The sequence below is a fragment of the Notamacropus eugenii genome, chromosome 6 (genome assembly GCF_028372415.1).
Source record: "Notamacropus eugenii isolate mMacEug1 chromosome 6, mMacEug1.pri_v2, whole genome shotgun sequence".
In the NCBI taxonomy this organism is placed as follows: domain Eukaryota; kingdom Metazoa; phylum Chordata; class Mammalia; order Diprotodontia; family Macropodidae; genus Notamacropus; species Notamacropus eugenii.
This window is the reverse complement of record NC_092877.1, coordinates 372656219-372682348: the sequence shown is the minus strand read 5'-3', so window position 1 is coordinate 372682348 and position 26130 is coordinate 372656219. Positions and strand designations below refer to the sequence as shown.

The window sequence follows — 26130 nt, the reverse complement described above, 5'->3', positions numbered from 1 at the left end:
TCATATTCAGTTCACCCTGTGCTCCCCATCTGTGTGTGTGTGTATGTATGTGTATACACACATATACACATGCACACATATACATATACCTACCACACATACATGCAAATACACACCTATGTATATTTATATATATATATATATGTGTGTGTGTGTGTGTGTGTGTGTGTGTGTGTGCATATATATATATATAAAACCTCTAACTACCCTAATAGTGAAAAAGGCCTCATGAGTTACAAATATCATCTTTCCATGTAAGAACATAAATAGTTCAGCTTTAATGAGTTCCTTATGACTTCCCTTTCCTGTTTACCTTTTCAGGTTTCTCTTGGTTTTTGTATTTGAAAATCAGATTTTCTATTCAAAGCTGGTCTTTTCAACTAGAATGCTTGGAAGTCCTCTATTTCATTGAAATTCCATCCCCTGCCCCCCGAAGTATTATACTCAGTTTTGCTGGGTAGATGATTTTTGGTTTTAATCCTAGCTTCTTTCACCTCTGGAATATCATACCCCAACCTTTTTGAACCCTTAGTGTAGAAGCTGCTAAATCCTGTGTTATCTCGATTGCATTTCCATACTACTTGAATTGTTTCTTTCTGGCTGCTTGTAATATTTTCCCCTTGACCTGGGAACTCTGGAATTTGGCTACAAAATTCTTGAGTTTTCTTTTTGGGGTCTCTTTCAGGAGGTGATTGGTGAATTCTTTTCATTTCTATTTTATCCTCTAGTTCTAAAATATCAGGGCAGCTCTCTTTGATAATTTCATATTGTCTTTTATTTTTTCATTCTTTTGGTTTGTTTTATAGTTTCTTGATTTCTCATAAAGCCATTAGCTCCATTCCAATTTTTAAAGACATATTTTCTTCATTTTCTTCGTTTTGGACCTCCTTTCCATTTGAGCAATTTGGCTTTATAAGATATTCTTTTCCTCGTTGGCATTTTCAACCTCTTTGCCATTTGGGTTGGTCTGTTTTTAAGGTGTTATTTTCTTCAGCATTTTTGGGGGAGTTTCCTTTAGCAAGCTGTTTGTTCATTTTTCATGATTTTCTTGCATTGTTCTCATTCATCTTCCCAACTTTTCCTCTACTTTTCTTACTTCATTTTCAAAATCCATTTTGAGCTCTTCCATGGCCTCAGACCATTTCACATTTTCTTAGAGGCTTTGGATGAAGGAGCTTTCTTCTTTGTTTGTATGCTTTGACCTTCTTTGTCCCCAAGAATGTGAGCAAATACCTTTTCACCAAGAAAGTAATCTTCTATATTCTTATTTTTTCCTGTTTGGTCATTTCCCCAGCCAAGTACTTGACTTTTAAACTCTTTGTTAAGTGGAGGGTGTATTGCCCCAAGTTTCAGGGATTTTATTCAGTTTTTTTCAGAGACATCTTGAGGGACCTGTAAATTCTCATTTCCTCCAAAGTAGTATGATCAAAGGAGAGGTGTTTACTCATCTCCTGGCCTGAGCTCTAGTCTGTGAACAAACACAAGCTCTCTTTTCTGCCCTGGCTCTGTGAGTATGATGCCCTCTCCATAGTTCTGCCACCAGCTCTGCCACGCCAACTTTCCTCTCACCTGAGGGCCTCCACTCAGCACCGAGACCCAGATTAGTCCTTTGATTCCCCCAAAATCTATAGGCTGAGTTACAGAAGTGGCAGCTGCTGAGGCAGCTACTGCCACTGCCATAGGGCAAGACTGCATTGCTTTCTCACCCAGATGAGAGAACTTTCTCACTGAGTTTTGGTGTTTGTGGGCTGAGAAATCTGAAAACCACAGCAGTTGACCGTGATTCAATTCCCTGAAACCTGCTCTACTTCTGTCTGTGCTGGCATGCCCATGGTGGGTTGGGTTGCATGCCACTCGAAGCCTGGTGCAATAGACCTTTCCCGTCAGCCCTCCAGGTTGTCGTGCTAGAAATCTATTTCACTCTGTCATTGTGTGATTTATACTGCTCTACAATTTGTTTAGAGCTATTTTTACAAGAATTTAAAGGGCTTGGAGGGGGGAAACTCTAGCAGGTCCATGCTTCTACTCCACCATCTTGGCTCCACCTCCCCATAGTAACTTTTGACAGTCAGAGTTTTCACTTTGTTACTCATTTTCTGAGCTTATTTCTTGACTTAACTGGGTTAAAGTATGGCTCTGATTTCAGAGTGGAGGGCACATTTTCTCAAACTTCAGGGGTTTTGTACAGCTGTTTTCAGAGATACTTCTAGGGACCTGTAAGTTTTCAGTTTTTCTAAGGTGGGATGAGATCTAAGGAGAGGTGTTTACTACAGTCCTGGCCTGTACTCTAGTCTATGAGTGACCCCAAGCACTGTTTTCTGCTGTGGCACTCTGAGGAGGGTCTCTGCTTCACTGTGGTTGCAGGCTCTTTTATTCTAGTGCTCCTCCTCACCATGGGACTACTAATGACTATGAACCAGAATCAGGTATGGAGAAAGAAACATTGTCTTGCCTTTGTTAAGAAAAAGACTCCTGTAATCTCCTTCTGATTAGGTGTTCCACCCCCTTACTCTCTGTGGATTGAGATCTCCAGAAGCAACTGCTTCTGTTGCTGCTGCCACTACTGATTCAGTAGCTCCCAAGGATCCTAGTTTGCTGTGATGGGGTGTGCTGGCACAGCTTGTGCTAGACTGTGCTCCACTTTCAGAATGGACTGATAGACCTTTCCAATTGACATGAATTGTATTTGGAGTCTGTGTATGGGCTGAAAAGAGTGGAATCTGCCACTGCTCCCAGTGATTCAGTCACCCCAAAGCCTGCTCCAGGTTTGCTTGGGCTGGGTCTATGCTTGTGTGGCCTGTCCTAAACTGTGCTCCTCTCTCACCTTGGTGCAGCAGACTTTTCCTGCTGACCTTCCAAGTAGTCTTGGGATGCCAATTTGTTTCATTTCATCTTTTGTGGGTTATTCTCCTCTAGAATTTGTTTAATGTCATTTTTAAAGGTATTTTGAGAAGTTTGGCAGAGAGCTTGGGTGAATCCCTGCCTTTACTCTTCTATCTTGGCTCTGCCTCTGTGCCTTTTTAAAAATCTCAGTTTATGCATAATAGATTCTGCTCCAGGCCCTTATTTGTTTTTGGGCTTTTTATATCATTAATTAATTTTTGGTTTTCAACATTCATTTACATAAGATTTTGAGTTTTAAATTTTCTCCCTCTCCTTCCCCCTCCCTATGATGGTGTGCCATGTGATATAGCCTCCACCTGTACATCCATATTAAACATATTTTCACACTAATCATGATGTAAAGAAAAATTAGAATGAATGGGACCAACCACAGAAAGAATAAACAAAACAAAACAACAAAAGAAAAGGAAAGCAAATAGTATGCTTCCATCTGCATTCGTAATCCAAAAATTTTGAATGCAGGTAGAATTTTCCATCATGAGTCCTTTGTAGTTGTCTTAGACCCTTGCACCTTGGGGTATAGTGTGTGTTCAAGGGGGACCAGTACCTTTGGTGTGATGGCTGCCAAGCCCTTTCAGGGCTCTTTCCATCTTTAGTGTCCACTTGTTCTGCCTAACTCTCACCTGTGGCTCCAAGAAGCTGCAGCATGCGCAGTGACCACATCCTGGCAAACCATTTTGGTGGACTGGCCAAACCAGGTTGAGGGTAACCAAATGTTCTCAAATCCATTGGGGAATTAAGGGGGTGTCTACCCCAAGCATGGGAAAACTTCATCTGTTGGAATGGGCAGATGAGAACAATTTGTTCCAACAGCCATAAAGGCAGATGAAGTAAGTTATGTGGAGAGCTTAGAGCTTGGTTAGACACTGAAGACACCAAGGTCATCTCCTGCATCCTGAGCCATTGCCAGCCATCTTGACTCTGTCCTGTCACTGCACTATGATGGCTCAGGAGGAGTGAGTGAGGCTGATGCCTTTGTGCACTCTGCCTCACTTAAATCCAATTTACATACTAATCAAAAGATATCACATCACCCATAACATTTCACTATTATGGCTCAAAGTCCTGTGGCAACAGGCAAATGATAAAGCAGCAGGTACAGATGCTCTGAGAGCTGTAGTCATGACCCTGCACACAGATGGCCAAGGCCATAGGGTTGTTTCTCACGGGAAGAAGCAGTAAGACTTGGCAGCCCCCTGCATGTCTGAGTAGCCTTAAGGATCACACTGCCCACCTCCTGGTGTGAGGAAGGGGGCTAGAAAAGGTGCCCTAAACATTACCTGCTTACCCAACCCTGGCCTGATTATTGCAGCAGGCAAGGAATCCCACTATGCAGTTAAAACACAAAAAAATGTACCAAAACATCTGCAAAGATGATTCCATTCACCATTGGCACATGAACATGCACACACTGAGATCCAGTAGACCTGAAAGAAGAACTGCCCTTATTGCAAGAGAACTCAACAGGTATCACATCCAAAAAGCAGCCCTGAGTGAAACAAGGTTGGCAAATGAAGGCCAGCTTACTGAAGTTAGAGCTAGATACATCTTTTTCTGGAGTGGACACAGTGAAGGGGAGCACCAAGAAGCTTTGCAATCAAAACTAATCTAATCAGCAAGCTGGCATGCCTGCCAAAAGGAGTGAATAATAGGCTCATGACAATGTGATTGCCACTCACAGGAAAACGCCATACCACCATCATCAGTGCCTATGCCCCCACCATGATAAACTCTGATGAAGTCAAAGAAAAATTTTATGAAGACCTAGAGACACTTATCATCAATGTGCCAAAAGAGGACAAACTTATAACTCTGGGTAACTTTAATGCTAGAGTATGCTTAGAATACCAGACTTAGGAGGGAGTCCTAGGGAGGAATGAAGTTGGAAACAGCAATAGCAATGATCATTTACTGCTGAAGACTTGTGCATCACATGACCTTTTCATCACCAACACTATCTTCCACTTACCGAAATGCAACAAAACTTCATGGATGTACCCTCGCAGCAAACACTGGCATCTAATAGATTATGTAATTATAAGGAGAAGAGACAGAGAAGATGTGAGAGTGACAAAGACAATGTGTGGTGCCGAGTGCTGGACTGATTATAGACTTATCCTTTCCAAGCTAAATATTTGAATTCATCAAAAGTACTGACCACACAGCAAAATGACTACCAGGAGAATTAATGTCAACAAATTAGAGCCCTTCTCTGAATGTGAACAGCTTGCTGCTGACTTGGAAAGAAAGTTGACGCAACATACAGGTGGCAACAGTGGAGCAGAAAAGGAGTGGGCAGCTCCTAGAGATTTGGTGTACAGCACTGCATTTGCTCATCTGGGTCAGAACGCTTGCAAATACCAAGACTAGTTTGATGAAAATGATGGGGAAATTCAAAAGCTGCTAAATGAAAAATGTAAACTCCATAGGATTTACAAGCAGGATAGTTCATTCACCTCTAAGAAGGCAACATTCAATTCCATCAAAAGCAAAGTACAAGCAAAGCTTAGAGAGATGCAGGATTCCTGATTCAGTAAGAAGGCAGATGAAATTCAGTTTTATGCTGATAGTAACAATCCAAAGAACTTTTATGATTCCTTGAAAGCTATTTATGGACCAAAAACCTATGGTGCATCACAACAATTCAGTGCTGATGGAGCCACATTGATTAGTGATAAGGACATAATCCTAGAGAGATAGGATGAACACTTCTATAGTGTTCTCAACAGACCATCATATATCAATGCTGAGGTCACTGACCATTTACCTCAGATTGAAGTCAATCCCTCCTTAGCTGAACTTCCAACTGAAGAAGAGGTTTTGAGGGCCATTAGGCTCCTTTCATGTGGCAAAGCATCTGGTGCTGATTCTATTCCAGCTGAGATTTACAAGGTAGGGGGACCATTGCTCATACAAAAGCTGACTGAAATTTTCCAGGTTATATGGCAAGAAGAGGTTATCCCCCAGGAGTTCAAGGATGTCTCCCTTGTCCATCTCTATAAGGGTAAAGGGAATAGGTTGTCCTGCAACAATCACAGGGGGATCTCTATCTTAGTTATTGCTAGCAAAATTCTTGCTAGAGTCCTCCTTAATAGACTGATCTTTCACCTGGAAGATGGCCATATACCTGAGAACCAGTGTGGCTTCAGAAAGGGCTGAGGAACAGTTGATATGGTGTTTGCTGTCTGAGAATTCCAGGAGAAATGCCAGCAGCAGAACAGAGGTCTGTACATAGCATTTGTGGATCTGACCAAGGCCTTTCACATTATTAGTTATGAGGACTTATGGAAAATTATGTCAAAATTTGGTTGCCTGGAGAAGTTCATTAATATTCTACATCAATTTCATGATGACATGTTTCCCCAGGGTCTAGATAATGGACAAAGCTCTCATGCCTTCCCAGTCACCAATGGAATGAAGCAGGGCTGTGTCCTTGCTCCCATGCTTTTGAACATGATGTTTTCAGCTGTGTTGGCAAATGCTTTCAATGAGGATGAACATGGCATCAAGGTCAACTACTGTACTGATGGTAAATTCTCCAATTTGAAAAGGTTACAAGCCAAGACCAAAGTGGAGGGAGTGTTGGTGCATGATTTTCTGTTTGCAGATGATTGGGCACTGAATGCAGCCTTTGAAGCTGAGATGCAACAAAGTATGGATTAATTCTCTGCTGCCTGTGCTAATTTTGGCCTAATAATAAACACCAAACAAACACAGGTGCTCCATCAGCCACCACCACACCATCTATATGTGGAAACATCGGTTACAACAAATGCAGAAGCTTTGAATGCTGTGGATAAGTTCACTTACCTTGGTAGTGTACTTTTGATGCATGCATTGCCAGAGGTGGCTTGGTGTTTGGGAGGCTCCAAAGAAAGGTTTGGGAGAGAAGAGGCATTAAACTGACTGCCAAATGGAAGGTCTACAGAGCCATTGTGCTGACCTAATTGTTACACGCTTGTGAAACATGGACAGTCTACCAGTTCCATGCCAGGAAACTGAATTGCTTTCATTTGAACCCTCTTAGTATCACCTGGCATGATAAGGTCCCAGACACTGAAGTCCTTGCTCGAGCTGAACTGCCAAGTATTCAAAGTGTGCTTCAGAAAGTGCAGCTCTGATGGGCTGGTCATCTTGTTCAAATGCCAGATGTATGCTTACCAAAAAGACTACTTTATGGAGAACTTTCATGGGACAGGTGATCACATGGTGACCAGAAGAAACAAAACAAGGGCACTCTCAAGGTCTCTCAAGAAATTTGGATTTGACTGTGCAACATGGGAGATCCTGGCACAGGACTGCTCAGCATGGTGTGCCCATATAAGAAAAGGTGCTGTGCTCTTTGAGCAGAGCAGAATTGAGATGGCACAAAGTAAATGAAGCATGCACAAATTTGGGATATTCACCTCAAATATTCACATGAACCATCTGTGCCCACCTGTGGTAGAACATTCCAAGCTTGTAGTGGTCTGATCAGCCACAGTTGGACACATTGAAATTTCACTTTACAGTGGTGATATCATTTTGATCCTTTTTGAAGAGGAAGGACAACAACCACCACACCCTTGCATTTCTGAGAAGAGCTAAGTCTATCAAAGTCAGTTATTGCACAATGTGGCTGTTGCTGTGTACGACATTATCCTGATTCAGCTCATTTCACTCAGCATCAGTTTATGTCTCTACAAGTTTTTCTTAAGTATGCCTGTTCATCATGTGTTATAACACAATAGAATTCCATTACATTAATGTACCACAACTTGTTTAGCCATTCCCCAATTGATGGATATCCCCTCAATTTCCAATTCTTTGCCACTACAAAAAGAGCTGCCATAAATATTTTTGTACGTGCCAGTCCTTTCCCCACTTTAATGATCTTTTTAGGACACAGACCCATAGCCCTGTTTTTGCTCTGTGTTTTCATTTCTGTTTCTGGTGTGATTCTTATATATTGTTGTGGTCTGGATTCTAATCCATTCTGCTATTTGCTTCTGTAATATTGGTGAGTTCATACCATTCACATTCACAGTTATTATTATTAACTATTATTACTACTTCCTTCTCTCTTTCCCTCTCTCTCCCTCTCTCCTTCCTTTGTCCTCCTCCTGTATCTCCTCAAAAATCTGTTTTGCTTCTTTCCACTGCCTTCCTTAATCTGCCCTTGCTTCTACTAGGCCACACCCCCTTTTCTTATCCCCTTCTTCTTCTCCCTCCCGGTTGGATATTAGATTTCTGTACCCAAATGAGTGTGTTTGTTATTCATTCTTTGAATCAATTCTGGTGAGAATGAAGTTTGAGTGTTCCTTGCCATCTCCTCCATTTCCCCCTTCACTATAAAAGCTCTTTCTTACATGGTTGTTTTATGTGAGATAACTTTTCCCATTCTCTTCTCTTCTTCCTTCACCGAGTACTTCTTTCTTTCTTACCCCTTAATTCTTTTCTTCAAATTGCCCAGTCACAGTTAACTCACTCCCATGCCCTCTGTCTACCTACTGACCTTGTAATTGCCAGATGAAGATAAAGTTCTTAGGAGTTACATGTATTATCTTCCCATATAGGATTGTAAACAGTTTAAATTTATTAAATTGCTTATGACTTCATGTTTCCACTTTCATGCTTCTATTAAGTCTTGTGTTTACATACTAAATTTTCTATTCAGCGTTGGTCTTTTCATCAAGAATGTTTGAAAGGTCTCTATTTCAGTAAACATCTATTTTTTCCCTGAAGGATTATACTTGATTTTGTTGGATAAATTATTCTTGGTTGTGATCCTAGCTTTTTTGCCTCCAGAAATATCATATTTGAAGCCTTTTTCTCCTTTTAACACTGAAGCTGATAAATTTTGTTTGATCCTGACTATGTTTCCATGATATGTGAATTGTTTCTTTCTGACTGTCAAATTTTCTTCTTAATCTGGGAACTCTGGAATTTGACCATGATGTTTCTAGGAGTTTTCTTTTGGGGACTCTTTCAGATCTATGGATTCTTTTAATTTCTATTTTACCCTCCACATCTATAAGAATTGGGCAGTTTCCCTTGGTATTTTCTTGAAATATGATATCTATGTTCTTTTTTGATCAAGACTTTCAGGTAGTCCAACAATTCTTAATTTATTTCTCCTTGATCTGTTTTTAGGTTAGTTCTTTCCCAAAGTGATATTTCACATTTTCATCCCCCCCCCCATTTTTTGACTTTTATTTTATTGTTTCTTGATGTCTCATGGAGACATTATTGCCCAATTCTAATTTTTACGGAATGATGATCTTCAGTGAGCTTTTGTACCTCTTTTTCTATGTGGCCATTTTTCCTTTTTTTTTTTTTAAACAGTTTTACAGGGAATTTTTGTTTCTTTTCCCATTTTGTCAATTCTATTTTAAGTTTTTCTTTTCAGTGAATTTTTGTGTCACTTTTACTATTTGACCAATTATGGTTTTTTTTTTCAGCTTTTATTCTCTTTGGTATTTTTGTGGGTTTTTTTTTATTAAGCTGTTATCTCTCTTTCCATAGTTCCTTGTATTTTCCCAATTTATTCTCTACCTAGTTTATACGTTTTTAAAAAAGCTTTTGCAAGCATTCTTATTGGGCTTACGTCCAGTTCACACTTTCCTTTGAGGCTTTGCTTGTAGGTTTTTTGATATTCAAGTTTTCTTCTGACTTTGTGTCTCAATCTTCCCTGTCACCATAGTAACTTTTTATAGTCAGGTTCTTTTTTTTTTTTTCATTTTGCTTATTTTCCACCCTATTTTTTTGACTTTTAACTTTATTTAAAGTTTTTCTCTGCTCCCACGAAGGAGGGGGCACTGTTCTAAGTTTGAGGTAATTTTGTGCTGTTGTTTTCAAGGCTAATTCTGGGTGGTATGTAAGTTTTTGGTGTTTCTAAAATTGTATGATCCAAGAAGGGGTGTAATCTCTGTACTTGGTCCGTGCTTTGGTTTTCTCCCAGGAAACAACCTTGCTTCCCTATGGCCACAGGTGCTAAATCTCTACTCTGCCTTGGAACTGAGATCAGGGCCTCTTTTCCATTGTGAGGGACCACAAGGGATTACAACCCAGAACTGTGATTAGTGACCCCACTCTCCTGCAACCACAGATGCTAGTCCTCCTCTCTTTCTTGGAACTGTGACTAATACTCCAGTTCCCCCATGACCACAAGTGCTAATGTTCCTCCTCACCTTGGAATTGTGACCTTGAACTGTGTATGGGCAATACAATAGGGTCCTCACCCTGTGACAACAAAGGGGTACCCACGATCTCTTTCTGATCAGTAGTCTGCTTCCCCCATTGTATCTAGGCTGAGAACTCCTGAAGCTGTTGATGCTGCTCCTGCAGCCATTCCCAATGCTTACCACTGATGCTGCCAGTGTGCTCTAGGCCGACTCCAATCCTGCTTCACAGATCTTTCCTATTGGACCTCCTAAATTGTATTGGGCTGGAAAATGTCTCTCCCTCTCCTTTGTTGTTTCTGCCACTCCAGAATTTGATTTTAGACATTTTTTTAAAAGTTGTTTGGAGGGGAATACTGAGAAAGCTGAGTTGCTGAAAGTATTTTGGCATCTTGGGTCTGTCCAAATCACCCCTATTTTTATTTTTAAAAAATGAAGTGAGAGGCAAAATTATAAAGGGAGACGATTTTTTTTTTTTTTACAATTTCATTTGTTATATTTATGCAGAACTATACCTTGAAATTTATATGCCTAGGGCAAGTAGAATTAGGATAAGGGAGAGGCTATCAGGGATGGATGGGTAGGGAATGTATGCAGTGTATTTTTCCATTGGGTATTTGAATAAGTTTTTTTTAGATACTTTAAACTTAATAAGGTTTAGGTATTTGCACTTAATTTTTCATTCATTTTCCGTATCTTTGTTATTAACATTCTTAGCATTATAAAGACTTTTTCAAATAACAAATAAAACACGTTGTTGTACCTATGAGGACTAGCTGTGTCAAATGATGTAGCTTGGCTGTCAGGATAATTCCAGTTCTTCTCAGTTGCTAAAAAACTGCAAGTCCTATCAGTGTCTTATTTTTGAAATCCCAATGCAAAGCCCAGATGACCATATCTTGGTTATGGATCTGATATGCCATTTCTATCCTGCATGCATAGGTTGCAAGGGTTGGGTTTTCAGGAAAAATGTACTATACCTTTTTATTTTCAAACTTTCTTCTAGATGATTTACTTTTATCTATGGTATCTGGCTAGGTTGGGTAGGTGGTGCACTGGATAGAGCGCTGGGTTTTGAATTGGGAAGATTCATATTCTTGAGTTTAAATTTGACCTCAGACACTAGATTTGTGGCTGTGGGTAAATCATTTAACCTTATTTACATCTTATTTGTAAAAATGAACTGAGGAATGAAATAGAATCGAGATTTGTGAACCACAAATGGAGTTATGAAGAGCTGGACTTGACTGAAACAAAGCCGCAAAACAAGTGCTATCACTCCATAATTAGAGGTATTTCATTAGGCTAGGCCTGGTACTGCTGTTAGATACATGATACACTGATGTTCTTTTATAAAATTAAAAAATGTTCAAACAAGATAAATGAATTAATTTTTTGCTCACAAGCCATAATGTAGACCAAATTGAGAGAGGGAAAAATGCTTTTAATATAGTTTTCATCATCTTGTTACTCACCTAATTATTCTCTCTTTCTCTAAACACTGACTTACAGTCTTCTCCTTAACTATGCTTTGCCCCAGGCCATTTGTACTACTTCTGTACAAATGTACAGTGCAAATAGGCTATTTGAACCTGTATTCTAGCTTCTAGCTAGGAAACTGGTATTAAATTCCTCATTATTGTAATTCTGTCATTTATTCTGAGAACTAAGGTTCTGAAACAGCTCTTCAATTTTCCTGTCCTATGACATATCTCTGGCAGTCTGGTTCCAGGATTAAGTCTGCTTTAAACCTGTTTTTCTCCCTGACCTCTAGAATCCTAATTTGGCACCTGTTTTCACTTCTGTTTTCCTTTGTAATAGACTTGAAATTCCCTTTGAAAAGAAAGGCAAATTGAACAATTGTTTCTGACCCAGGGGATCCTTATATTTATTCTCTTTTTGGTAGAAGAAGCTTTGGCAAATTCATATTCCAATTGAATAATAATGGTAGAAAACATAGGGTTCAACAGTTAAACAGATTTTTTCATGTTCTGTAATTAAATTGTGGTTAGAGAACTTCACCTTCTTGTCATCATTTCAGCCCTTTTTAGACACAGTAATTCTCAAAGAGAAATTTACAAGTTAGAGGAAGGAAATGATAAAACTAATCTTCATGGTAATTATACCTTGCCTAGGAAGAGATCCTTTAAATGACTGTGCTTTTGCAGTCAGCATGAAGGTTTTTTTTTTTTTTTTTTTTACATATTCTAGAATTAAAGAGCTGATTTTCTCTTTTTTGAATGTTTTAATGAATTCTGTCAGTGTTTTATGCTGAAAATTATATTCCTTAGAAAAAGTTATGAGAATTCCCTATCACACTTTGGAAAACACATCTCTAACTAAAAGTAGCTCACGTTTTAGAGGCAGTATGAGTGGTAAATAACTCAGTAGAATACAGTTGACTTATATTTTTAGCAAATTCAGCCTGTCATATTTCTCAGCATGCAGAAGTGGGAAAACTAATACCATCTAATGAGGAGCAGGTGTGAATTCACAGACCAACCTGAAAAAATGATGAAAAGTTTGAATTTGGAAGGGTAGGAAGTGAGAGATTTTTTAAAAGCCCAGCTTGACTGAATGAATGCAAATTTTAAATGAACTTGTGAGGCAGTATGAACAGAGAAGGTCATGCAAGGAAAAAGCAGCATGGAATCAGCTAACATTACTTACAGTGTCCGTTTTGTAAGTGGTTTCTTCTCTTTTCTTCAGACTTCATTTTGGCCTTTATGTACCACTGGCACCTTTTGGAAGAGCAAACAGAGTCCTATTTAAAAGTTCTGTTCCTGTCTCCTGAAGAATTGTGCTAGATATGAATCTGAATAATTTAGGATGAAGGACATTAAGGTACTCCCAATTCATATTGTTCTAGGACCAGTTGAAACATAGTTTCATCCAGGTTACCCTAGTTTCAAAGTGATAGGTGGAAATGGAGTAGCATCACATTAGATTGGCAGATATGAATGAGCTGTGATTTATATCATTGACGAATGCATTCTCAGTAATGAGATCACAGATCTCCTGGAGTGCACTTGTATCAAGAATATACAAGATTTTGAATGAAAGCCCAAGTTGGCTTCAGATGACGTTGAGATATTATCAAATCGATGATGACTGAATTGAGAAACAGAAATTTCACATTCCCAATTTTGTTATGTTTGCATGAGTGTTAGGGACTAGAGAAAGTCCCCGGTAGCCAGCTACACAGATCTTTCATTGCCTTTATGTTATATAATTGCTAGGTTTTGGACAGGCACCAAGAATTCATCCTTAATGATAAAAATAAATCATACCAGGCTTCGGGGTGAAATTCTAGGGAATTTAACCAACTGTTTTCCATTTGGAGGGATCAAAGTCATTGCAGTTCTCATTTCACATCTGAAACTTGATGGAAATGTGTTCTGTTTGCTCTTAGTGCATATAATCATGCTGTGAAGTACACAGGCAGGTGCTTATCTCATACCCTGCCTCTTCAATATGAATAGACTCATCAACATCTTTAAGATATGACAGTTCATCAAATTGCTAATTCTAAACAGTGAAGCGAAAACATCTGTAGAATACCAATTCAGTCTCCTAAAGTGAAATTTCCCTTAAAGTCCTATGGCAAGGTGAGTATTTATTCAAAAATTGTTCTATCTTCAAAGAGAAATTTCCAATGAATGATCCTTTATCACTATGTTTAAGTGATATTTCCAAAAATAAATTTTTATCCTATATAACTGAAACAGTTCTTTTCATCGTATGTTAGAAAGCTAAGGGAGTCTCCAGTGTTCAATGCATCCACATATAGAGTAAAACAAACAGCAAAAAAAAATCTACCCCTGTACTAAACTTGACATTATTAAGTTTTTTCCCCAAATAGAATTCACATTATATTCTAGGAATCCACTTGAAGTTTAGGTTTAATCATATCTTTTAAAAATTTAATTGACTGAATTAATTTGTCCCTTAATGATCACAAACTTTTCACTATGCAAGCACAAAATACATTCAATTAGAAAAAATTTGGCCTTGATAAAACATTTTCTCTCATCTTAATTATTATTTTATTAAAATAACACTTGTCTGTGCTATTTAAAAATATTGATTTAAAGGAAAATTTGCTGGAAAACAAGGCATTTGATAATCATGTATAATGCACTTAGTTGGATAGATGAATTTCATTGAACATTACCTCCATGAATTAATACCCTCTAATTGAATATTTATTTTTGTTAATCAAAATCCATTATAAAACTTTTCAGATTTCTTTTGCTGGAATTGTCTCACCCCAGTTCTGACATTTTTGTATCAAACAATCACCCTAAAGAATACACCAAACTATTATAATCCTTTATTTAAGGGAAATGCAGTAATTTTCTGGGTGATACACTATAACAAAACAAGCTAGTAGTTTGCATCAATAACACTATTCTTGGGGTAGTTCTCTTAAAGCATTCTTTTTGTGCTTTAATAAGTAGCTCCCCTAAACTGGTTACAACATTATCATTTCTTAAACTGAAAGTTATTCTATCTAGAATGCATCGACAAAATTTAAAATAACAGGAACATTCCAAAATAATAATGATATTGTGATTACAATAGTTAAACTCTCAAATGAAATAAAATAAAGACAGTCTGAGTAATAAATAGAACACTAAATTTGGTTTTAACAGATGGGTTCAAATCCCCTCTGATGCTAGTTGTGTGAGCCTGGGCAATCCATTTAAATCTCTTTGTACTTCAGGGTACTCCCAAGGAATTATTTCCTCAGTCATAGATGGGGATGTGGTCTGTATTAGTAGGAAGATTTATCTAGTGTGAGGAAATTATAGATCACTTGGGTGAAAGTGAAATAGAGCACTGCATCAGAGCAGAGATGGTAGTCTCAGTATCTATTTCACATCTTGTTATCACTCAAGTGGTAGCTATCTCTACATGGTTAAGAAATTGGTTAGTTTTTTCTTCAGCCATACTCTAATCATCTTAAACATCTTAAATAACTTATATTTTAAATATCAGGAATTCTGTAATGAGAATATAAGTAAATAAAAGGTAAATAAAAATAAGTAAATAAATAATAAGTAAAATATTTTGCCTTTCCTAGTATTTAAACTTATGTTATTCTTCTACTGTCTCTGTTCGGTTATGGCTTGTACATCTTGTTAGAATGTGCTTGACCGGGAGGAGATAGCAATACCTAATGGGAATGGTTAGGCATTGGAACTTAGTTAAGGAAAAAGGCTCTGGCTTGTGCCTAGGAAGTGTGGTTGGCCTGAAATCTGCTAATGCCAGATAACGAAAGGAATATATTTAGACCCTAGAAATCTGGTCAGCAAATTTGTAGCTTGTGTTCTTTTTTTACCCAATCCAACATTTTTATTGTTATAAAGATTAATAGGCTTCAAAATGCATATCAAAACTGTGTTTGAAAAACTGCTAACTACTTTTCAACATAAACCACTGGGGAACAAGACACAACAATTTAACAATAGCAATAGTAGTAGTTGGCAAGCCAAGATAAAGGCACATTTCTTCCAGATTATGTAAATTCAAAGGACTCTTTTTTTTTGTCTGGATTAACTCATGCATGTTTTTTAAAGTTTAGAAAAACTATTTGGTGATTTTTCTACTAAGTGGTAAGCCTATGCAGATTCATATTCAGATTCATATTCGGTACTGCCCAAATTAAAAAAAAAAAAAGTTTTCTTTCAGTACCTAAACTAACATTATATTATCCAGCTAACAAACTCCCCAGGTGAAAGAGAGTTTCTAAACCAAGTGATAATAATTAGATAAAAATATTATGATATCTCCATCATGAAAAGGATAGACTTATGGAATTAGACCTGGAAAACCCCTAAGAAGTCATGTAATGCAAACTTTAATTTTGCAGATGACGAAATTGAAATTGAGAGGCAATGTGACTTGCCTCAAATTCCTCATGTAGCAAGTGGCAGAGCTGAGATTTGAATCAGACTCTTGTATTCCAATTCTATTATAGTTTCTTCTGCTGCTAATTCATTTCACCCTCAGATTTACACTTGTATTTCATTCCATGAATACTTTTCAATTAGTCTGATAATTTAAAATATGGAATGCTTTGTTTTGACATAAAAGGTGTATTCCCCCAAATATACAAATAACCCTTCCTCAAAGCACACACTATAACTTATTTGAAATAAATTGAGTAGAACCACAAAAGAGCATATAGATAAAACTCCCACTTAAATATTTTTGAGCAATTGACAATTTTGCTTTTTGCTTTTACAAAACAAAACAGTGACTGAAAAATTTAAATGACTATGCCTTGAACAGTATTTAATAGATTCTAGTGAAATTTTGATACATACAGGTTTCAGAGAAATCATGTCAGGTGAACTTTATAAATCAAAATTTAGAGAGCTGTTTGATAGTTGTGTTTTTCTAGGGATAAAATTAAAAAATCAGACCTCCTTTTGTAGAGGTCTGACTTTATCAGTGCTGGGACAATTATAAAGAAATTTGGTCTTCCTATCTCTCTGCCTTAGAATTGATGGATTACTCAGGACCTGGTTCTGCTCAGGTGAGCTTTGATCTATTCTGTTTTCCAATCTGGGACAGTTTGCCCTTCCTTAGGCAACATGGTACTTTCCCTTTCATCTCAATTTAAGTTTAAAGTTTGGGTACATACAATCCTATTATAGTTTTACTATCATTATTATCTTTCTAAATTAAAATAAACCTTTTTAATTCTCAGTGGGTAGGTTTTTGTTATTGTTGAGTCATTTTCAGTCATGTCTGACTCTTTATGACCTTATTATTATTATTATTTTTTTGCAAAGATAAGTGACATGCAGTGCTTTGATATTCCTCAGACAGGGAGATAAATCCATGCTTTCATATATATAGTTTTGAGATATTCACAACTATTGCAACAGCATCATTTCATAATTGCTGCCGACATTCTCCTTTAAGACCAAATAATAAGTAATTAATTATGATTGTGTATTTCTTACTGTAATGATGTTTTCACAAACTTGAAAACATGACCATAAATGATTAAATACTTAGTTCAATAAATACATAAAGAAAACTTAAATGAGATGTTTTGTAATTTGTTCAAATTTCTAGCATATATTAATTACCTTCCAGTGATTAAAAAGAACAAGGTGAGGATGACCAGGAGAGTGAATCCACCCACTGCTGCAGTGGCTATTACAAGAATCTGCCCCTGCTCTGCTGCTATGTCAGAAGCTGCAATAGAAACATATAAATAGATATTAAGTTCTTGTGATTCTGACTCTTTAATCATTTTAAGTCTTTAAATTCATAGGAAAAGTGTTACAAATAGGCGATATTTGATTTGCAATACAATGTTTTGAACATGATATTGATCGTATATTAAATGGTAAAGAGAGGACATGATAACTCATAGGATAACTATGGTTCAAAAAGGACTAAAGACTAAAAACTTGGGGATGAAAATTGATTTTTGCTTCTTACAAACTATGTGTAACTTTGGGTTAGTGAATCTTTTGGAAACTCAGTCTCTTTACCTGTGAAATGGAAATAAGAATATCTGGGCTTATTACCTCCTAGGATTATTATATTGATCAAATGATGTAGCAACAACAATAAACCAATAGCATTTATTTTGCATCTACTATGTGCCAGGCTTTTCAAATATCATCTCATTTGATCCTCACAACAATCCTGGGAGGTAGGTGCTATTAATGTTCCCATTTTACAGTTGAGAAACTGAGGCAAACTGATGTTAAATGGCTTACCCAAGATCATGTAGATAGTAAATGGCTGAAGCTGATTTGGATTCTAGCCTTCCTGACTCTAGGCACAGAATTCTCTTTACCTGGTCATCCAGCTTCCATATTAATCAAACTATATTGCAAAATAATGCATTAGAAAATAGCTGAACAGAACACCAGAGTTAATTTGGACATTAGAAATGATTTAGTCCAAATTCTTAATTTTAAAGATGAGAAATCTGAGACTCTTACAGGTAATGTGATTTATCTTAGTTGCTCTACCACCGTGACTTTAGCAAAGCTGCTCTCCAAGTGGCAGAATCGAACGTGAGCTCAAATCTTTTGTCTTCAAATTCAGCATTTTTGCACATCTTCATGTCATTTTTCAATGTGTATGTAAGAATATGAATGAATTAGATGGCATCATGTTATAAATAAGATGGCACACTAGTTATTTCCCAGAAATCTCTCTAACCTAAAACACTTAGGAAATGGATTTATGTATTAGACATAGAATACCGAAAGCAGAATGTCCAAGATTGGGGGAATAGAAACACTTCATGGGGTAAAAACCTCATGAAATAACATTAGATAATAGCTATAAAATCGCACCTCCATTTATTGCTCCTCCCTTCACCCCAAAACATATGGCCATATACAGTTCATGAAGGTGATCTCAGATCTTATACTTGATGGTCCTACTGTGGGGATTCTCACTCAGTCTCACCATAGCAGTGGCTCATCTTGAATCTTCTCCTACCCCACATGAGATATCAGACAATAATTCTCTTTAGTTATAGAAGGGAAAAGAAGAGCTAAAGGAGTAATGAAGTGAGGAAGATATCTGTGGGAAGTATAGATTTAGCTAAAGGGGAAAGTCCATCTTTATTAGAAAGAAAAGGTTTAGAAGACTCTCTGGAACCATTCTTCTTCCAATAGAATATACTTTGGACAGGAACCTGAGTTTGGTTCCCTCATCCCCCAGGGTCAGTGCTGATCTGCTTATTTGGTTTCTGTGCAGCAATGGAAGGGAATAGATTCCAAAAAGAGAGGATGAAAGCTAGAGTCAAATTATTGGGAATTCAAGAGAAAGGCTGAAAGACCCAAAGTTCAAGGGAGAAAGCATGAGTATAAATGTAGCTGGGCTACACATATTTGTTGCAAAGGGAAGACTCCTACTGGAGTTATGAGGGTACAGACCTAGTCAAAAACATTTTAAGTTTCAAAAAAGACAATTTAAAAAGAAAACAAACTAAAAATCCTCTACAAATAAAAAGATTTCTATTGAGCCCCTTTTATTTCACTGTGCAACATCTGTTTCCCCTGCATCTTCTTGTATATTTTAATACATTTTTGTCTCAGTATATTAATTTATTTTTAAAGAATTTTGAAATGTAAAAATAGCCCATCTCTTGATGAGAATATGATTAATTGGTATTTCAGATGATTACCACAAGTAGAAAATCTAGCCTAGTAAAATTTGACTTGGTATAACTAAAAAGCAAACAAATTCTTTGTTGCTATTAATATGTTTAAATTTGAGTATACCACCCTTCCAAAAAGAGAGTCACTGTGCCCCAAGGAATCATGGGATGTTTTATTTCTCACTGATTTACATGCAGAATATTTACATACTTGCAAAAATAGTGTATTTGCTACAGAAAGTCTGAAATTTATATACTGTTTCTGAATTGCTAAGAAGTCAATGAGACTTTCCGTGTAGTCAAATATAAATAAAGACAAAGGTTATTTATGTCCAGTTTTCAGTGGGAACAATTTATTACATTCTTTGCATTACATTTTTGTGAGTATGATTTAATGGAGATATTTTCAGGCAATCTATTACAATATTCCATCACTCCACAAAAACTGCTCAGATGAGTTAAACACGTACATCTTATCCAATAAATAATGCTGGAAAGCTTTTTATTAGATCTTCTCTGGATTTTCCAATCTTCAAAATAACAGCAATATCATGGGAGTTAATGCTGTCCTCCAAAATGTCACATTTTCTTAGAGGAAATTATTGAATAACAAATAGTAAGAAATAGCTGTCCTGAAAATAATATTAGCTATTTGAAGATGAAACTGAAATCTGAAACAAAAGCATTTATTTGCTTAGCTATTGCTGTGATAATACAATATAGTCTGACAGAATTACAACTAAAATCTTCATATTCACAGTATACATATTTATGTAGCATGAGGCTCACCCAAACCCACCTGGTTCACAGAGTTCAAGAGAAACAAAGGACTGAGCAACTAATTGTAAAAAGAGAGACAATATACCTTCACTTACTAGCAAGTTAAATCCCGTCCCAACAAACATTTATTAAATCCCTATACTGTGAAGTGCACTGTGTTGCAGGAGTGAAATTATCAGAAATACTGAATTTCACAATTGAGAAGTACCTTAGAATTCATCTAGTTCAACTCATATTTAAATAGAAGTTCTCTACAATATGTCTTAACTGGTCATCCAGTCTGCACTTGAAGACTTCCACTGTTCCATAATAAAATGTCAGCCTGAGAATATATTGCCATTGCTACAGAGTTGACCTAGAATTAGGAAGACCTGAGTTTAACTCTTGCTTCTGACAGTTCCACTGTCAGTTCACTCCTAGAGTGTGAACAAATTAATTAACCTCTCAATATCCTATTCTTTAGGATTTAAGTATTTCCAAAGATGATTTGCAAAAGGAAAAGAACCTGTATGTTCTAACATGTTCATAGTGGCTCTCTGTGGAGGCAAAGAACTGGAAATTGAGGATATGCGTGTCAGTTGGGGAATGGCTGAACAAATTGTGACCTAAAACTACTGTGCTATAAGAAATGGTGAGCTTGATGATCCTAGAAAAACGTGAAGAGACTTGTATGAAATAATGAAGAGTTGAAATGAGCAGAATCAAGGGAGCGCTGTATATAAGAACAGCAATATTGTTTTAAGAACAGCTTCGAGTGAATAAGTCATTTTAACTATTATCAAAACCCAATTTAAAAACAAAGGACAATTGAAAGAAAACACTTTCTCGATGCAGAGAAAGAACTAATAAATAGAAATCGAAACACACACACACACACACACACACAATGATTTTACACACGTTTGTGTCTAATGGTATACATCTCTGGGGGAAGAGGGAAATAAAAAGGAAACTTTCACAATAACTTTAAAAGGAATAGAAAGTTGTATGTAATATATTTGCACTTTCTTGTGTATTTTTTATTATGTGATATTATGGAAATGCTTCTTTTACCCCATAAGTTAAAAATAAAATAAATAAAAACAAAAAAGACTAAGTACAATGTTAGGAGCACTGTGTTTCAAGACAGAGGATGCCGGTTCAAGATCTGACACTCATACTGGGTGACTCTGGGCAAGTCACTTAATATCTGTGGACCTGTTTTCTAAATTGCACAATGAGGCAGTTTGATTAAATGATTTCTTATCTTTTACCTCTATATTTATGATACTAAGTTACTGAGCAGCTTCTGATATGCACTGATGGAAGGGTTGCCCACGCTGAGAGTCTTCTCTACTGAATAAATCAAAGGTCTGGCCCACTCTCTTTCCCCTTCCAGCCCTAATTAAAAATGAACAGTAGACTATATCTATATTTGTGTCACAGTAGCACCTTGCCTATACACACCAAGGAAGAATTTTCAATTTCCCTAAGTATCCATTCTATGAAGATTGCTGGTCACCTACAACTCTGCAGCAGTTGACTTACCTGTGGGCACCTACTCCCTTCCTCCCTCTTTCTAGTGATGCATTGTTACCTAGGAGAACTCTACACTGTCTTCTTCTCTCCAATGCCTTTCCCGCTTATGCTATTAAAAAATCTTGCCTGTCAAGTCTCAGCCTTGGATTATTCCTACCATCATGCTCCAAAGTCACATGCTCCTGAAAGTTGGTAAAAAATCATGGAGCCATGCTGCCTGTCCACAGAAACTCTTCCAACCTTTTCATCCCTCCTCAAACCTCCCATTACTCTCTTTCCCCCCATATTTTGCAGAAAAAATGAGGCCATTTGCTTTGAGCACCGTCTTCTCTCCTTTTCTTCATCTCCTATCACTCAGATACCTTATGTTACTCTCTTCTATTACCCACCTCACTTGATGAAGTGGCCTTACTCTTTACCAGGGTTAAAACCTCTACCTGTTCAATTAATCTCATTCCATCCCATATTCTCCAACATCTCACATGCTCTACCTCCTATCTGCTATGCATCACTTGCAATCTCTCCCTGTCTACTAATTTATTCCCTACTACCTCTGAACATACCCACATCTCCCCCATCCTGAAAAAGTTCTCACTTGATTTTTCCATCTTTGCTATCATGTTATATCTCTCTGGTACTTTGAAGCTAAACTTCTAAAAAGATAAATACAATAGATTACTCCACTTTCTCTCCCCTTTCTCTCTTCTTACACTCTTATAATCTGGCTTCCAAACTTGTCATTTCACTGAATTGCTCTTCAAAGTAACTAATGATCTCTTAATTGTCAAATTCAATGGCCTTTTTTCAGTTCTCATTTTTCTTGATCCCTCTACAGCCTTTAACACAGCTAATAACCCTCTCCTCCCTGAAACTCTTCTGTCTAGTTTTTGGGGATTGAACTCTCCTCTGGTTCTTCTCTTACCTATCTGACCTCTGTTCTTAAGTATCCTTTCTTGGATCTTCATCTAGGTCACAATTGATAGTTATGGCTGTTTTCCAAGAAGCTCTCTTTTTTTTCTCCATCTACACTTGGTAATTTCATCAGTTCTCCTAGATTCAACATTTTTCATGCAGATGATTTATCCAGTACTAACCTCTTTCCTGAACGCCAGTCTCACATCTCAGACTGGCTGTTGGACATCCCAAAATGAATGCTTCAACATGTTTAAAATTGAACTCATCTTTTTCCCCCAAACCCTTCCTTCTTTCCAAAATTCTTTATTACTATTGTTATAATCACTATTTCTCCATTCACCCAGGCTTGCAACCTACATGTCATCCATGATTTCTCACTCTCTCTTACCTCCTGCCTCTGATTATTTGTCACATCCTGCCATTTTTGCCTAAGTATGTTCCCATTTCTCCTCTGACTCTGCCACCACTCTGATATAGGACTCTATTACCTCAAACCTGAAGTACTGCAATAGCCTGCTGCCTGATCTTCCTCTCTCAAGTCTCACCCCACTCCTATTCGTCCTCTACTCAGCTGTCAAACTAATCTTCTTAAAGTACAGGTCTCCTGCCATCTCCTAATTTAATCAACTCCAGGATCTACCTATTGCCTCCAGGATCAAATATACGATTTTTATGTGTGACTTTTAAAGCCATACACAAAATGCCCCCTTTTTCTTTTTCCAGTCTTCTTAGACCTTGCGATTTTATGCAGAGAGGAAATATCCTCTATCTGTACAGATCAGCAACTGCTCTGAAGATTGCAGTCTTGGTTCCTCAGAGAACTTGAACTGAGGTTCAAGTGACTTTCTCATGATGACAGTCAATATATGTCAGAGATAGAACTTGAACCCAAGTTATTTTGATTTAGGCTCTTTATTCATTGCACTACATTGCCTTTTATTTATAAAAATATAGATTGAAACCAATGCTTTCTTGTCCCTACGAAATGGACTGGTCTAATAAAAAAAGTAGGGTGATTGAAATACTTCTGTCATGTTGATGAAAGACTCTACAACTGTGAGCTATTACTAAAGCTAATTGTTTATTTCTCAGCCATGATTGTAAATTTTTTCCAATGGTTCTTGCAGTAGAGGAGAAATAATGTTTTACTCTCTTATTTAAAGCCTAGAGCAAAGCTGACCATACTGAAATCATTATGAAACTCAGGATGAGAAAGAGTATTTTCTTTGAAACAAATTTATTAATATTCCTTTCATTCTCTGAATATTATCTGGTTAGCAAAATAGAAGTACATTAAAATAATATATTTCAAAGTGTGGTCTATTAGAAATTAAATTAAACCTTGTGAATAGGAAATAATTGACTAAAACAGATGCATAGTGGCTAAGAGAAAGAATCTCTTAAAGTGATTTTTTTTAAAGTGACAACTTATATTAGAGACTCAGACAATCTATTTGTGGGCATTTTTTTAAGGAGGGTGTGAGAGAAAAAACCTACTTGTTTTTTTTTTTAGTGAAAGTTTTCTCTCTCTCATAAAGGCACATGATTTTATTTCTCTGTAATCAAGAATATTCTTGTCTCCATTTACATTCCAAGTAAAATCTGCTGTTTGTTTTCCATGTGCCATTTTCTATGGAATTGTGCTCCATGTTAAGCTTTTTTAAAAACTGAATATTTTTAATAGTTTCAGAAAGACAATATTGGCCTGATGTCCTGGAATGCAATATTGATATTTCTTTTTCAACCTGCCACTGGCACACAGGTGGTCTGTGTTCTTGTTAAGAAGTTAGAGTATTTTTTTTTTGGTGGCTATAAAGATGATATTAAAGACATTGTTATTCCCACTCTACCTCCATTTCACCAGAAAAACAAACTGCTTTTTTTCAAACACCAAATGTCATCCCAGTTCTTTCCTTTTCCTTTTTCCCTATTCCTACTCCTACACATAGTCTTGTATCATACAAAGTATGCCTATCACAAATCTCAAGACAGAGAAGAAACGAGAAATTAAAAATTAATTTGATTTTTGCTTTTAAAATTCCATAATTTAGTCCAGTCATATAGTGTAGGTTGCTATCCTTCATTGCTTCTTCAGTCCAAAGGAGCATCTTTGTCTTCATCTGAACTCTCCTGGCACTTATGATTTGTATCACTCACGTAGCTTTTATATGATGATGGCTTTGGAATATTTATTCAGACATAAGATATTGAGATGCCACAGCTATTTGGAACAGAAGCCCAAACAAGGAAGGCAACAAAATGGCCCTTTGAGAAGTCAAATGTAAGATTATAAATATGTATACTAAATATCATATAATTTATTCAGGAGAGAGGATGCAGGCAGGCAGGCAGGCATGGCAAGGATCAGGCTCCTGAGTGTTTGCTTGTGAGAAGGCCCCAGAGGAGGAGGCGAAGCTTGGGAATTGACTTCTTGGTTACTATGACAGATTTAGCTTTCTGGTTCTGGAATTTGGCTTTCTGGTATAAATAAATGTTTTTCTTCTGTCTTCAATATGGAGAGTCTGTTATACTTCATGACTGAGAACTACGCAGGCATATTCATAGTCACCACCAATGCTATGAATATTGCCTTGGTGATACAATATGTAATTTAAAAAGTATATGTCCATCATCCTCTGCCTAAGATCCAGATGTGTGTAATACATTTTATAAATATTTCCATCCCAAAGATTAAAAAAAGATGTTGGTGTTTAAAGGGGTAAGCCATCCAAGAAACTCCATTTCATCTCTTAGAAATAGTTGTGTAGGCACTATATAGTGAATTGGATAGAAAAGGTTGGTCTGATGGTCAAATGAGAGTGTTTGTAAATCTTAAATTATTATACAAATTCCAGCTCTTGTATTTTCATTGTAGATGATGATAGTAATATTGGTTTGCAGAATAGATTGTAGATAGAATGAATGGTATTCCTAGTAACACAGTAACATTTTCCTGTCTGATTGAGTAATAAGTAATGCAGTTTATTGTGTTTGTCCTTCATTGTGGAAGAAGACCATGCTATCAGAAAAATGATGACATGATTTGCACTTGACTTTGTTCTGAGTGAGGGAGGGCTGTTCAGTTTATTACAGTATTTGTGAAGACAGTTCAATACATGTTCATGCTTTGAAATTTCATACATTCTGAATTAAAATCAGAAAATGGTATGATTTGATAGAGAAGATTATATTTAAATTTTTTCAACTTTTGTCTTTAAAAAGTAGGTTTTGGGAGATAAATAGATTTAGTAATTAGGAAGTTTTTAGACACTTTTATTTTGGGTAGGGATGGAAGCCAGATTTCAAAGGACTGAGATGTTAGAGCAGGGGTTGAGGAAGTAGTGGCAGAAAGAGTAGGTTACTTTTCATAGAAATCTGAGAATGAAGGAGCAGAAAGAGAGATGATGTTGCTTTGAGAGGATCGGAAGACAAGGGAAAGAGAAATGGACAAAGAATGATACAAGCATGTTTGGAGTCAGAGGTAAAACATCCAGCAGACAGTGCAAGAGTGAAGGTGAATGAGAGATAAGGGATGATTTATGGCCAAGTTCATGTAAGATATGGAAGGGCATGTGATAAAAGTTTAAGAGTTAGCTTGGGCAAGGAGAAGGAAACTCAATTTTCTAAGACTGGATGAAAGGATAAAAAGAGGAATACAAATGTTGAGAGGTTTAGAGGATTCTGAGGGGGAACATATCACGTTTT

General features: G+C 36.9%; 1 protein-coding gene across 1 annotated transcript in view; it reads right to left on the bottom strand.

Annotated features, from left to right (window-relative positions):
- EPHA6 (EPH receptor A6) overlaps positions 1–26130 on the bottom strand; it is a 673066-nt gene that overhangs the window by 178224 nt on the left and 468712 nt on the right. The window contains exons 7-8 of the mRNA XM_072621534.1: positions 17171–17279; positions 12735–12805 (exon numbers count right to left, since the gene is read on the bottom strand). Of these exons, the coding sequence (XP_072477635.1) occupies positions 12735–12805; positions 17171–17279 (180 nt within the window). The remainder of the gene's footprint in view (positions 1–12734; positions 12806–17170; positions 17280–26130) is intronic.